At 48.4% G+C, this 14,727-nt stretch overlaps 3 protein-coding genes across 3 annotated transcripts; 1 reads left to right on the top strand and 2 right to left on the bottom strand.

The window, feature by feature from the left end:
- Positions 1-2,526: 2,526 nt before the first annotated feature.
- On the bottom strand, positions 2,527-5,437 carry F5B22DRAFT_643892 (fungal-specific transcription factor domain-containing protein; the record flags this gene model as incomplete). The annotated part of the gene is made up of 5 exons (XM_047978341.1): positions 2,527-3,412; positions 3,480-3,714; positions 3,787-3,905; positions 3,968-5,091; positions 5,249-5,437. The coding sequence occupies 5 exons, from the start codon at positions 5,435-5,437 to the stop codon at positions 2,527-2,529; spliced, it is 2,553 nt and encodes an 850-aa protein (XP_047833739.1).
- A 4,613-nt stretch (positions 5,438-10,050) lies between these two features.
- Positions 10,051-12,038, bottom strand: F5B22DRAFT_596002 (uncharacterized protein). The gene is made up of 3 exons (XM_047974190.1): positions 11,687-12,038; positions 10,628-11,592; positions 10,051-10,557 (listed from the first exon to the last, which is right to left on the bottom strand). The coding sequence occupies exons 1-3, from the start codon at positions 11,793-11,795 to the stop codon at positions 10,216-10,218; spliced, it is 1,416 nt and encodes a 471-aa protein (XP_047833740.1). The 5' UTR covers positions 11,796-12,038; the 3' UTR covers positions 10,051-10,215.
- A 639-nt stretch (positions 12,039-12,677) lies between these two features.
- On the top strand, positions 12,678-14,093 carry F5B22DRAFT_634595 (uncharacterized protein; the record flags this gene model as incomplete). Its single annotated transcript, XM_047977001.1, has 3 exons — positions 12,678-13,196; positions 13,275-13,753; positions 13,823-14,093. The coding sequence occupies 3 exons, from the start codon at positions 12,678-12,680 to the stop codon at positions 14,091-14,093; spliced, it is 1,269 nt and encodes a 422-aa protein (XP_047833741.1).
- Positions 14,094-14,727: the final 634 nt, after the last annotated feature.

The raw sequence follows: 14,727 nt of genomic DNA on the forward strand, positions 1-14,727 counted from the left end.
TACATACATACATACATACATACACACGTACATACGGAGTCACGCACTGCATATACATATTCTATGCGTAGACTGCAATGGAATCGTGTGCTTGCTGCTGCATGGGCCGAACGACAGACAATGGGCTTGTCTCTGTCCCTGTTGTCTAATTGGCTGCAACCGTTCGGCTTGGTTCGTTTCGCCTCGTCGTGTTCTCATCTCACCTCCCTTGAGGTCTGGGCTGTGGCTTAGGTATCTGCAATGTATGTACCCTCTTTTACCTAGCAACATAACAGTAGTACGAAGTAAGTGAGGATATCGTAGGTAGGTAGAGAGAGGGGGGAGTGAGACAGAGACAAGGACCCCTGAATGACCGGCCAGCCGCAACACAGATTAAAAAAAAGCACGACATAATAACAACACGACGATGCAGCGCAGCGCAGCACAGCATGGTACGGCATGGTATGGTATGGCACGAGTTGATATCATCTCTCTCATCCCTCCTCTCTCCGCACTCCGGCAGCTTCCATCTACGTCCGCAACACTAAGTAGGTAGGTAGGTAGGCAGTTGACAAGGACCTAACCTAGCACAATACACAATACTCATTCCGGTATATTGCAAGTATTGTACTACCTACATATATCGCAGTGTGTCCGCCCGCCCATCCATGATCCTTACAGTAGATCTCTCGTATCCCGCCGGCCGTGACGTGACGTGATCTTCCTTCTCTTCTCTTCCCTGCCTTCAGCAATCAGATCCCCTCCCCCATCCAGACCCATCCTATCCGCGCAGGGGGTTGACAATGGAGGGCTATCTACTCTAGGTACTCTAAGTAAGTAGTCGGCGCAGCACCCTCCCCCAAAGAAAAAAAAAAGTCGAGCGATCGAAAGAACAAAAGGGCTTAGCGTATCGCCGTGAGCACGGAAAAGGTGTGGTGTGGTGTGTGGGCTCAACCTGAAACAACACGACTCCAGGAGATCGCCGCGCAACGCTACGCAACCAGCCAACCAACCATCGATGGTCCGCTTGGGGCCCGTTTCGAAACACGCCCGATGGCACGGCCAAGCCAAACGCGCGCTGCTGAGCCCTGCCTGGCTGGCCTTGGGGTGTGAACTTGACGGAGGGCAGAGAGGGGGGTTGTACATACTTACAGGAGGGGAGGTAACCCGCCAATGACCATCTTTGCTGTAGCGATCGATTTCGATTTGCTTTACTATGTACATAGTCTATTTAGGTAGTTTATTTTATTTTAATTTTCCCCGATTGTGATTCCGATTTACCTGCTTTAGTATGTAAGTAGCTAACCTAGATTAGTTACCTACAGGTAAGTTAAGCAAGGTTTCCCGGCATCCGCTTTCCTTCGCGCTTAATGTCAGACATTCTATCTATCTATCTAATCGATCCATCTCTCTCCTCTAAGTAAGCCCCGTTCTCGTTGTTTCTTACATGTACTAACTACCATGTACCGTGTGTAAGTAAGTAAGCAGGCAAATGCTGACAAGGCTTTTGTCGCCCACATCTGCCCATCTTGTTTCAAACAAGGGAGGGCCCCTCGTCCCGCTGCAATCGCCATTGGCCAGGCGCGTCTTTGACACAACGACAAAAACGAACGACGATGATGCCTGGACGAAATGGATTGGCTTTTGTTGGCCTGCCTGTCTGCCTACTCTACCCCATTTCAAACCCCCATGGCGCTAGGGATATTCCGCCAGGCATGTCCTGGATTTACTTACAAAAGCTGAGCACATGTAAATATATACCGGCTGTGGTATACCCTTCTGGTAGAGTATCTATGTCTATGTTACAACTTGTGTCTGCGATAGAATTGCTCCAATTAGGTGGTTTTCTGCCGTACATCAGTACTTAGGTACCTAGACAGGTAAGTAAGTAAGTACATGAATTACAAACCCATTATGACATCTTTATTCTCACGAGGCAAGCCCGTAATCCAACGGCTGAATATAGCGGCAATTTCGAGGCGTGCTGAGGCTTGTGCTAGCCTCCATCTAAAATAGACACTAAGATGGACAAATCTGTGTCCATTCGCACAAGTCTAGCGTGACTTACAGTAGGTAGTCCATCCATGAGTCCGGCATGCTAGGAGGTATCGGCGTCGAGTCTTTGTCGATGCAGCCAAGTCCTCTCGGGTTCGGGTTAGTGAAGAGCTATGTATCCAAGATATCCCCCTGCATGTGGGGGTTTTCTCATGTTGATTATGTCATTTGTAATGTACTACTGTTCGGCATTTCCCAAGTTGTTGCGCGCGCGCGCGTGTGTGTGTGTAAAAGAGAGAAGACAGGACCTAACTATCTGTCTGTAGATAGCGGGATGCCTTGTAGCATCTACTTTTTAATTAAAGTCGTTGCTCTACTGTTAACTATCTCAAGGGGGTATCATCTCAATGCCGTCTCTACCTATACAAAATTTGAAAATAACGAGCAAAAATCGATAAACGTGGATCCCATGTTCTCGAGTTCTGCCCACCCAGGTTTTGGGCTAAAAGCCAAGCGTCATGGCCACGTTGACAGCACCTGATCTTCCCCCAATTATAGGAGGGCAAACCCGGCTTCTTCGAGCTCGGGGCCTTCTGGAAGCATTGGCCGCCCCTGCATGGGGAACGGCCAGAACAGTGGGTTCTCAGCCATATAACTAGAAGGTATAGGATCCCCCATGTCTGCCGATGGGCCAGCCTGAGTCTCCGTGCTGCCTTGGTCTCCTAGAAGAACTCCCTCCATGCCTTCCATACTACTGCCCTGTTCATATGGGGGTCTCGGGGCGGCGCGCGCCGCCCTCCTCCGTTCCGGCCAGTTGCACCTAAAGTCCTCAGCCGAGATATTGGGTACAAAAAAATTGAGGCTGTTGGTAGACGGCCGGACCAGTTTATCAACCTCATCTTGAGACGCTTGATGAGGCACGTCGACGTCCATATTCCATTTCTTGGCCAAGAAACGCAATATGTTGAGGGCTTGCTCTGCAAAATGGTGACACGGCGCCATTTCGGCCATGTCGGCAATTCCCTGCTTGATCGCAGCAGTAACCTTTGGATTCAGTTTCGCCGTTGCGGAACTTAAAGGCGATGACGTTGGCTCCTCGCCGCCACTTGCCAATGGTGAAGATGATGAGTGGCCCGCGCCAGATTGATGATGATGACTCGGCCTAGCGGTGGATGTAGTTGAATGGGTAGTTGGAGATGATGACGTTTCAGGGGCGACAGCGCCAATCGCTAGATGCATTATAGATGATGTTAGGAGAAAGTATGGCACGAACGACGGCGTACGGCGAAGGGTGTAGAGTTGGGAATAGGAACGCAGGAGTCCTTGGATGGCATCGGCAGCCTGCGAGCAGACGTCTCGGGGAAGTATCCCGGAGCCAATGATTCGAAGCTTTATGAGTGGCCTAAATAGGAGTAATATGGCGAAGTGGTAATACATGCTGGGATCAGTTAGTGTCGAATGCCAGTTGTCAAGGGTTGACATGAGTAGAATGGCTAGTTACTCACTGAGCAAAGAGAACGGCCGGGGTGAAGTTATGACCAAGCCGCAAGACTTCCGGGATGGTGTCATACCAGTTTAGATACTGCGTGTATATGCTAAGCAGGTCTCGACTCGACAGTGGTCTTCCCGGAGAGTGTAAAACGTAAAGCGATTGGTGCACTAGCTCACTGAGTTCGCAAAAACACTTGTACACAGACCGCACGTTAGATGGCTGCTCACAAGACCGTTGAAGCGGAGCACCTTGAGTGTAGGTTAGTTAATATACTGTGGAATATCGTAGTTGTTGCTATCCACTGATAGTATTTGACTTACCATCATCGGTATATGGTACCCACAGCGAAGCCTCGATGCCGTCAATGATGGCAGGCTTCGGTGGCAATTGGAGGAACCATGAGCATTGCGGTAGGGAACCAGTCGCGAGCGACCACGCACTTGATCAATATTAGCTACATTAGAAGGGAAAAGGTATGAGATTATTGTGATAAGGACTAACTGGTCAAGAGCAAAGGCACCCCAAAAGGTTGCTGCTTGCACAGCAAGCTCATCCTCGTCTCCATCATCATTGAGGCGATGCAAACCCATTTCAATAGCGAGTCGTATACTCTGCCCGGCATAATACCAAGCCTCAGAATCCCGTCCACAACTTGCCTCTCGGATGGACATTATCCCAAGAGCTTGAATTGTGGTCAGAGTATGGCTGTTCGTCTCTCTCGATAGCAGCCGCAGAGCTTCCTTGAAGAAATGATCACCAGAAGTTCTTGCGTCATTGGGATTCGCTCGTGATTCAGGTTGGGTTGAGAAACGGCAACCCAGCGCTAACAAGGCATTAATTAAAATTGGGGAGCAATACCGGTGCCGGCCGTGTACGTAATCCTTCATGAAGTGTTCCTTGCTCAGCGAAGCAAATGTAGGATATTCCCAGCAGAAATATAATGCAAGTAAGTGCTGAACAAGACCCGAGTCGTTGGTAATGCTCGTCCATGTGCTAGGAGGCACAATTGTTTCCGGGGGCTCTAGGGGCGCTAGCACTTGGTCCACCCCTCGATATCGGATGCTTTCCCCTGCCTGGTCCTGCTCCTGAAGCCAGGAACCTACTCGGGATCGCGGCGGGCCTTCTGAGGTCCATTGCATCTCATCGGGATGTGTACTAGGCTGCGACAGAGATTGACTCTGCGACGAGAAGTTCCATGGGCTATTGGCATCAAAATCCTGCTTCAAGACAGGACCGGGGAGTGCGGCATGGCTCATTGAACCAGCCCCGTAACCGCCTGGGCCCGTCATGCTGTAAGTTGAAAGCGGTGGCGGTAGTGACATGCCTGATGTGAGCTCACCTGGTTGTGCATAGCCAGGTAAGCCACCCGTGCCATGGGGCAGATTGCTGCCTAACCAGTCGGATATGACCTCGATAGACTGGCCATTCCGCAGTCTCTGAAGAACATCTTCCCATAACTCAGGTCGTACGAGGGCAGAGATGACATTTTCACTCTGCCGCTGCTGTTTTCGCAGATTCTCGATTTCATGGCGAAGGTTCTCCTTGGATTGACGTACTGGTATCTCATAGATACACTCAGTATCTTTCTGAGACCTACATCGACCGCAGGGTTTTTGTCCGTCGCACTAAGCGCATGATATTATTAATAAATTTTTCTCACATTTGCGACGTGCTCTGCGTGTTGATTGAGATTGTAGGGTGTGGCGGTAATGGGTGGACATATATTGGTATATAACCATGTAACAATAGACTCTTCAACAACAGCAGTATAGGCTCACATACTTTGGCGCGCTTTTTCCTACACTCGGTACAAGCATTGGGCGTGACAATGCCTAAGCCCCGTCTGCGCTTTGAAGATTGGGCACTAGAGGGCCCGGCGGCGACAGAAGCTGGACGTGTCTCATTCTTCTGGGACTTGGACGAGGTGGAGGTTCGCTCTACCGATGCCCCGCGCCCCTGTTCCTCCTCCATGCTTATAATCTTTTAAGATTGGTAGCGCATGCTCGATGGAGATGAATACTGCGATACTCACTCCGCAGTCGATATATACAAAGCAGAAAGGGTCGAGCGGTGCGATGAGAGCGTGATAAGCGCACTGTACATGTGTGTACCAGGTAAGAGAGGAAGCCAAGATGCGATGGCCTGGGAGGCAAGCGCAGGGCGTGCTAATACACAGCCACTAGAGGAACACAGAATGTGCGGCGACTTTGTGCCCATCAGGGAGCGGAGTACAGATTGAGCCTGGATATGTTGGCAGGAAAAGAGGTTGCGGCTCTGCCAAGAGTGTGGATATGAAATTCGAGGTTCGAGAGGTGCACGCGCGCACGCGCGAGCGGACGGTTACGCAATACCTAGGAGATCACTTGGATTCGACGTTAGTACCCAGATCAACAGCTGCGACAGTGGCGGTCAAAGAGAAGGAGAGCTTGGGCGCCATGTGAGGGATATGGACAAGGACATGGACAAGGACATAGACAGGTAGAAGGTAAGCAGACGCGATGCGCGCAATGTAGTGAGCTCGACCATTATGATGAATATCTTCAGGTACAAAAGTGTCCAAACGACTCGGGCTGCTTGGTTGCATCACTCACCTGCAGGGACGAACACATGGTTCCGATGAGAGAGGATGGAAAGAGGACTGGTTCCCAATTGACAACGTATTTAGACTCAAAAGGTCTCACAAAAGAAGGCGAAGAGAGAGCAAGCTTAGAAGCATCTCAGAATGATGCTTTGTCTGAAGGTTTAGGTGGTGGACAGAGATGATGTGGGCAAAAGTGGGTACCATAGCGGGTTTGGGGGGGTCTAGACAATGATAGCTGCGAGGGTTGTAGTGTTAGCAGAATTTTGCATGTCTGGCAGCCGTACGAAAGACTGGCCGCTGCGAAACATAATAGGTACAAGTATTATACATACAAAACCCTTATATTACTGGCGTACCTTTTATACCTAGATCCATTTTCAAACGAAATCCATTTTTAAATGTAATTCATTTTCAAATGCAATCTATTTTCAAACGTACGAGTGTTTTAGTTGAATAAATAATTATAGCTTAAGGCTACTAGCGATATTTCACGAAGGCTACAAAACGTTCCGTTAAAGTTCTGAACTGCGAAGCGATTGCGATAGGTTTCCTAGCCTTCAGGGTGGTGGTGGTGGTGGTGGTGGATTGGATTGATTGGGTTGGATTGGATTGATCCTTGCAGCGATTATCCTTGAAGCTGGCGATGGATTGGATTGGCTGGGCTAGGTCTGTATGGCTAAGTAGGTCTGTATGGCTAGGTCTGTATGGCTAGGTCTGTATGGCTAGGTCTGTATGGCTAGGTCTGTATGGCTAGGTCTGTATGGCTAGGTCTGTACTGCGAAGGGCTACAGTGGCTGTAGGGGCTATGGGTTGTAGTGGCTGTAGGGGCTGTAGGGGCTGTAGGGATTGTAGGGGTTGTAGGGGCTATAGGGGTTATAGGTAGCCCCCCTAAAGACCTATAGCCCCTATAGCGCTATTGCTATTCCTGTAGCCCTAATTCTATATAGCTTATTTGCATACCATTTTCAAATGAAAGTCATTTTCAGACGAAAGTCATTTTCAAAGCATTTTCAAAGTTGAAAACCATTTTCAAATATAAGTCAATTTCAAAACAGAGACTATTTTTTAATAGAAGATTATTTTTAAATTGAAAAATTGTTTTCTAACTAATAGGCTTACCAATGTAAGTGAAAATTGCGTGTCTTTCCTACGAATACTATTTTCACCCGGAAAAATACTAGCTACAATTCTATTCCCTACCCCCCCAACCCCGGTATGGTAGCTTGAGGGAAGGGGGTGGGGGGTGGATTTTGGTGGTGGTGGTCGAGGTGGTGTATCGTAGGTAGGTACTTTTGGTTAGCTTACTACCTACCTAGACCTATACTTATGAAGGTGAGATTTTATTTTATTTTATTTTATTTTTATATTTGAAGCCCGTCCCTACATGCAGACAGCTTCTAGGTACCGTATCTAAAGCGGCTCTTTTCCTTTTCTTCTCGGTCGATGCTTTTCCCTTGTTCTCGCCTTAGCTGCCCTACTTCTCGGCCTACATAACGTCTATGCTCTGAATTAAGGTATACAGACACCCATAACCTCAGGTATGTTAATGTGAATACAACCTTAGGTAAGGTAAGGTAAGGTAAGGTAGGTTTCCATGCCGTCTAATGCAGTCCACAACGGCGGTGACGCCGGTTATGGAAAGACACCTCGAACCCGAAGATCTGAACAAGAGAGCAGTGTTTGTTAGCAGTACCAGATCTAGAAACCCTACGGTACCTACAGGGCTACACCTGCATACATACACATACATACCCATACATAATACAAATACATATATAGGTACTTTATTCGTTTACCGCCAGTCATTGGGTTTCAATTGGTAGGTAGGTAAGTATACGTTGCGTGGGGCTGTAGGAGCGAAAGCTCCCATCAACCGAGACTTGATTTGATCAACTTCGCTTACCAAAGCTATCCAAGTCCAAACTCTGAACTATTTCTACAACGACAGCGAAGACGGTTTCCATTTCAAAGAGTTTTCGTCGCCCGCCAACCATATCGCAATTGGTATTACTTCTTTCTCAATGACCAGGTGCTCTTATGGCCTGATCTCGTTTCGTATACGCCGCTAAAATGCCGTAGTACGGATGTCACCATTACCTCATAGTGGGGGTTATGCCTCCATACTGCCCGGCGTAGTTGGTGCAGTTTTCGCGTGGAGCGCGCCGTGCTCAGAATCTATCTGCCCCAGCAAAGAGCTCATCTACGGACTTGGCTCCGACGAGACCAGTCACGTCGAATACCAAGGTTTGGTTACGAGGAATGAAGAGTTACAAAGTAAATGTATGACTTAAACTTCCAGCTCAACTCCGCAACCTGCTAAAATTCGACATAGCCAATTAAGATATATACTATAGTGGCTTTAATATCGAAAATACCTATCGCTACACTAAATACGTATATATCATCGGTAAAAGCTAAGTAGTTTTAAGCTTTTACATGTAGATCTATTAGCAAAGTTAAAAGATACTTAAAACCCGATTAAAAGTGTCACGAAGTTGAGCTGGAAGTTGAGGGGATAGGATAGGTGAGTAGAAGTTCATAGCTTACCGGTACATCTCTCACAGCACGGCTACATTGTACTTACCTACTGGGTAGGTGGAAAGGTAGGTAGGTAACTAGGTATTTTACTTATTTCCCATAAACCCCACCTGGGAATGTCGATGTCAAAGGATAAATCCGATCCTCTGCGTTAGGTAGCTACCCGCCAAGGCCAGAGCTTTTTCATGGTTGGCATAGTTTGTCATGCTAGTATGGGTACTAGACTAGAGTTGGTTATAGTGTCGTATTGATATTACAGATCATGCTTGAGGTACATAGTCAGAACATAGGCCTCGATAGGTACCAACTAATAGATAGAGATAATAGCATACGAGTATACCACGTCAAGATAGATATCCCTATACTCATTCAATGGACATGAGGAAGAGGCTATCAGCAATTGAGGCTCCGTAGTAGAAAGTACCTAGGCTATTCAATACCCCGTGAATATCCACCTCGACATCAATAACAGCCTACTTTTTATTAACCGCTTTCACATAGAGCCTCTTCAGCTTCAAACAGTGAGTGTTCTTATCGCCGAGTCCACGCGTTCCGCCCGTGCAGTACCTAAAACAAATGCCAATGAGCCCGATTCAAGGTAATTGCTCAGCAGCCAAAAGTTTCTTTGAACCAACATTAGAAGGAGGAGTCGTTTGAACGTGCGAACGGGAGCAAGAGGGACTGGCCACCAGAACTCACTCTCAAGTATATGACTTCTTCACAGTAACATCCCACCTCAAGAAGTCGAGATCACAAACCCTCGCCAGGGACATACAACATGCACCTAACAATAGCGCTACCGGGCATTCGGGAAATAGTTAGGTACGGAAAATTGCTGACTTTCTTAAGAGTCTTTGCGGCTGGAAGTATAAGTAGGAGTAAGGGATCTAGCTCTCGAGAACTGATATGTTGAGCGTAAAGTGGGTGCCTGCCTCAATAGTCCTTACTTACTTACCTCCCATATTTTCATTTATTCTATCGGGCTGCTTGAATTCGCCTAATATCGGACTCGCTATCACATACTCGATTCATCAATTTTGGTAGAGCTTATTGAGAGTGTGAGCTATACTTAGGTAAAAACAGTATCCCGGTACACTTAAGTTGACAGAATTAAGCTGTGGCTCGGTTTCCCTTAAACTAGATAGCCTTGTGTGAGCTTGTTACTAAATAGCCTTGTGTGAGCTTGTTACTAAATAGCCGAGAGAGAGAGAAATCTAACTACGGCTCGTGCAAAGGAGATGAAGGATGAACTTATAGCTACCAACCTATATAGTTATAGCAACTACTTACTTACCCAAGTAATACTCGCAATCCGTTCACTCAGCGCGAGGTTCCCGACTTACACAGAGAGCATACAACATACAACAAATACCCTAGATATACAACTTCAAAGCTACGATAAACGCAAGTCATGCAAACTGGGCGCTCAAATGGAGATAATTACATTTTATTCCATTATAAAACATGCTCGCCTTTAATCTCATCTCACACCGCACCAAAATACCCAATACCCATCCCATCCCATCCCATCCCGACGCCCGTTCCCATTTTGGCCTTAAGTGCCTGAGTATGCCTACTTAATTATACACCTTTTCCACCACCATTTATGCATTCTCAATTTCATTTCTCATCAGCGCCGTTTCGTCGGACTCATACTTTTAGCCGGACTCCTCCCCCTTTCCGTCTTCGTAGGGCTCCGAGATCCATAAGGCGTCTCAGGCGCTGTGAGCTTTTTGAACCTAGGAGGCGATCCATCTGTCTCGGGCGTCTCCTCGTTCGACGGTAAGTGGCGCCACGTACGACGCGAAGGAGTTTGTGGCTCTAGCGCCTGCCAGTGCACCTGCTGTAGCGCTGGTGGTGGTTGGCCGTAGGTTGGCGGCGCAGATGCTGCGAAATCCGGGAAGTCGTGTGCTGTTTTGTAGAGCGATCGCCCGCTGAAGACGAATATCGCGAACAAGAATAGTAATAGAATCTGCGGGAGAAGGGTCAGTAATTAGTTTTGAAAGGATTGGGGAGGGGGGAGAATGTGTTGAAGCACGCACGATCGTCTTGTATGACATGGTGTCGACAATCTCATTGATAACCTCGACGATGCTCTTGGCACCCAGCTGGACGTTCTTGACACGGGATGGATCTTGATTCATGCACGCCTCCCACTCATCGCATGCTTTGCGCAATCCCGGCAACCGAGCCTCCACGGGGAAACATTTATTTTCTTGGTAGTGGGTTTGGCATATACTCATTTCATTGACGATGCTATCGCGAACGACGGCACGGGCGCTAGTGAAATCTGCGCGCAGACCGGATACGATAGCCCATATAATCCATACGGTCCCGGACATGCAGAAAAGACTGAAGCCAAAGTTGAGCCATAGACCGAGGACTCTTGGCGCGGTTGGATTCTGCTGGAGGGCGGAGAGAAAGTTCCCAAACCATCCGCTCTTCGGCCTCTTCTGATTATGCTGCGGCTTGTTCGGTTGGAATGTGCTGTCGTCAGATTCATAGTCTGAGTCGCCTTCATCCGCCTGTTTGTAGGGCAGCCGATATCCGCTTATATCCTTGTCGCCGTTGTACCGCTTGCGCTTGCGGACCTTGTCGCGGGTTGGGAACATAGGTTTGGCTATTTCACCTCTGCCACTCGCCTTCTTGGGAGAAAAGGACCTGTGCTTACTGACAGATGCCGGTGTGAGGGTCATTTGGGCCATGTCGATGGACTGGTCGTGATCTGGTGTCTCTGGGAAATCGGAACCGCCGTCAGTAGCAGCTGGACTCGCGGATATCTCAGATAGCGCATCTGGATCGAAAGGTTTGCGTGGTGTGGTGAAGGCGGGGTTGCGGAAGGATGACGCTGTGGTTGATCTCTGCGCCTGTGACCTCGCACTGGCGAATATCGAGGGCGATTGTTGATGGTTGGGGGTAGGAGGGAGTGGCTTCGAGGGAGTCATAGGCGCGCGGCCGAATCCGCTCTGGCTATATGCGGCAAAGCTCGAAGAGCCGCCAAAGGGGTCTAAGTCGATAGATTAGCACTTGTGATCGTCTCGGTTTTTGCGGTCAGTCGGATATCATCAGGCGAAGAGTACATGGGTGATGGGTGGGCTCACTTCGTTCTGGCGCGGGTCTTGTGGATTGAGCAAAGGGACTGGAAGGATCCATGGGAGCCGTGTTTTGATATTCCCAGTCCATGGGAGATTCATAAGTCCGCCTATCCATGATCAATTCTAGATTCTAGCTTCTAGATGACAGTGAATCCGACTGGTAGCCAGAGGGGTCGGCGCTAGGCCACCTGGCCGTTACTATAGTGGTATGTAGGGGGAGCGAGAGATGGAAGGAAATGGAGAAAGGATTCCTCTAGAATTAACGAGTGTAGTTGTGCAGTAGCGGAAGCTATCGTAAGGTATGGCGTATGTGAGCTGTAGGTACAATGTGTTGTGATGGTTATCTGGAAGCTCCTCTTGTGGTCGCAAAAGTAAACAAATCCACTGCACCCAGACACAGAAAGTCACTTGCATGGCCCCACTATAGTGCCCCACCACGGAGCTGAAGGCTCTCGTGTACTAACTCTATATGGCATAGCTCCTTGAGAAGACTGGGGTTGTCCCTAGCCACATGTGCAGCCACATCAATCAGTTCAATGTGTGGGGACGGGTGTCTGAATGTGTGGCTGGTGAGCACATTCAGAGTCCAGCCTTCAAATGTACTAGGTAGGTACGTAGTAGTACCTACTGCAGGTGCTACCAGGGTTAGGTACTTTTGGTGTTGGCTGCTTCTACAATCAAAAGCTTCCACCCTTCTCAAACAGAGACATCTTCCTTTCTATTAATCCATTCTCGAATCCCCCAAGTCGACTGCCATCTACGGCCATCTACGCGCTTGAACAAGAGGAAGGAGATATACTTCCAAACCGGAAATAATTTCGCATGTTAATATCCGACTTCCTGGCATAAGTTTGCTTCTGCAGCAACACCCCAAAACCTAGGGTCCTCGTCTGGTCACTGTCGTCCTGGATTGTGCACCCTTGGTTTTCCATCATCTTTGTAGACTTGTCTACACTCTAACCACCTCCGTTCCATCCATCATCCCTCATCAGCAACCATGTCAGATGCTGAGTCGCCTGCGGGCTCTCCTGCGAGAGGAGAGACCCTGCACGAAGAAGCACCAAACGACGATGCATCACCCAAGGATCTAGGCGATTACGATGGAGCTGCGGCAGGTGACTCAGACCGAGATTCAGACGCGCTATCCGAAATCGATGACGATCAGTTCGAAGAATACGATCCTGACAAGGTCCGTATTGAAGAGAAGCCTGTGGAGATTGATGAAGATGTGGCGCGGACCTTGAAGGCCGGAAGGCGAAAGGGCACAGCCACCAAGAAGCCCAAGGAAGGTCGACGCGAGAAGAAACGCGCGCGCGATCGTGATGACGAGGCCGACGGTGAAGTTCTTACTACAAAGCGAGTGCGGAAGACGGGCGCCAGCGAGAGTCGGAAGGAGAGCCCTGAGCCTGAGAATGAAGAGAACCTAACACCCGAGGAGAGACGGCGAAGGGCTATCGAGCGCGCTGCTGCCAAAGAGAAGCCTAAGGTCAAGAGGCGTAAGAGGAAGGACGAGGATGTACGTGTTGCTCGCTATTCATTTAACAAGATATGTTTTAGCGGTGTCATATGGCTAATGACAGTATTCGTACTTTAGGACCTGGAAGATGAGATGGACGAGAAGATTGCCGATTTGAAAGTTCGTATGGAAAAAGCCTGCGAAGCGGACAACACTGCTCGAGAGACTGGTCAACCTGCTCTCCACAAACTCAAACTCCTGCCCGAGGTCACATCGTTATTGACCAGCAGAGCAATGCAAAATATTGTTGTCGACCCGGACACGAACTTCCTCCAGCATATCAGATTCTTTCTGGAGCCACTCAACGATGGTTCTCTTCCCGCCTACAATATCCAACGAGATATTTTCCAGGCTTTACTCAACCTGCCTATCGAGAAGGAGTCGTTGCGCATGAGCGGGATTGGCAAGATCATTCTGTTCTACACCAAGTCCAAGAGACCCGAGATTGGAATCAAGCGTATGGCTGAGAGGCTCTTGGGTGAATGGAGCAGACCTATTCTCAACCGCACACATGATTACAAGAAGCGTTTCGTGGAGACGCGTGACTACGATTACGAGTACGTTGTCTCCGATTCTGATTTATTCTGCTTCTATTAGAGTTCATATATGCTGACACAAAACAACAGGGCAGCTAAACGTCGCCAGGCTCAAGACAGTCAAAGAGCCCTCCCTCAACGCCCAGCTGCGTCTAGTCAACGAGAGGCCGAGCGCGAGCGCGCACTGGCCCCTGCCAACCAAAGCAACCGGGCCCGTCTACCTGGCCTCCCACAGGCTTACACCATTGCGCCGCGCAGTACCTTCAACCCATCACAGGGCGTGGGCCCAGAGTTTAAACCCATTGGCGCCAGTGGATTTGACGCATTCAAGAAGATCGTTGGCAACAAGAAAAAGAAGTAAGAGACTATTTACCTGTGAACCCTTCGTTGCGTGGAGGCATTTTCATCCTCTGGCATGGAATTCTCTGTGAACTGTAGTCGTGGGGAGTTGAATCACTTTAGGTTAGGTATCCATGACGGCGTTTCGGCGTAATATTCCCGCCATTGTTGAGGGCAGGGCACGTTGGGGGGGATATATGCTATTGTACCGCCCCTTTTATCCAAACATCAATAAGCTAAAAATAAAGGGAACGCTCCCGTTGCCTCTGTACGATAGTGCTATGTCCCGCTTGAGATAGTGGTACGGGAAATATTAGTAACTGCCTCTCATGAGAGATGATTCGGATTCTCCGTATCCCGACAATAACAATTTGCCTTCGTGATCAAAGCACATAACAATCCTATCACAGGAACTTTTGAAACATGTTATTTCGTATCGAGATGAATTGCATATGGATTATATACATGTCTTAGTTAAAATGAGAAAGGTTGTGCAAAACCTACATATACGACACAGGTTTCTGTGGAAGAAGTACCAGTTATTCATGTTTCAAGGCCTTGAACACCTACCTACTTATTCTAGGCTTCTTCAATTAATAAAGTAATCAGAATAGATATACAGCGTCATAGGTACCATATATTATATAATTTCTTGG

This window comes from Xylaria bambusicola (assembly GCF_022495145.1).
Source record: "Xylaria bambusicola strain CBS 139988 unplaced genomic scaffold F5B22scaffold_8, whole genome shotgun sequence".
NCBI classification, from domain to species: Eukaryota; Fungi; Ascomycota; class Sordariomycetes; order Xylariales; family Xylariaceae; genus Xylaria; species Xylaria bambusicola.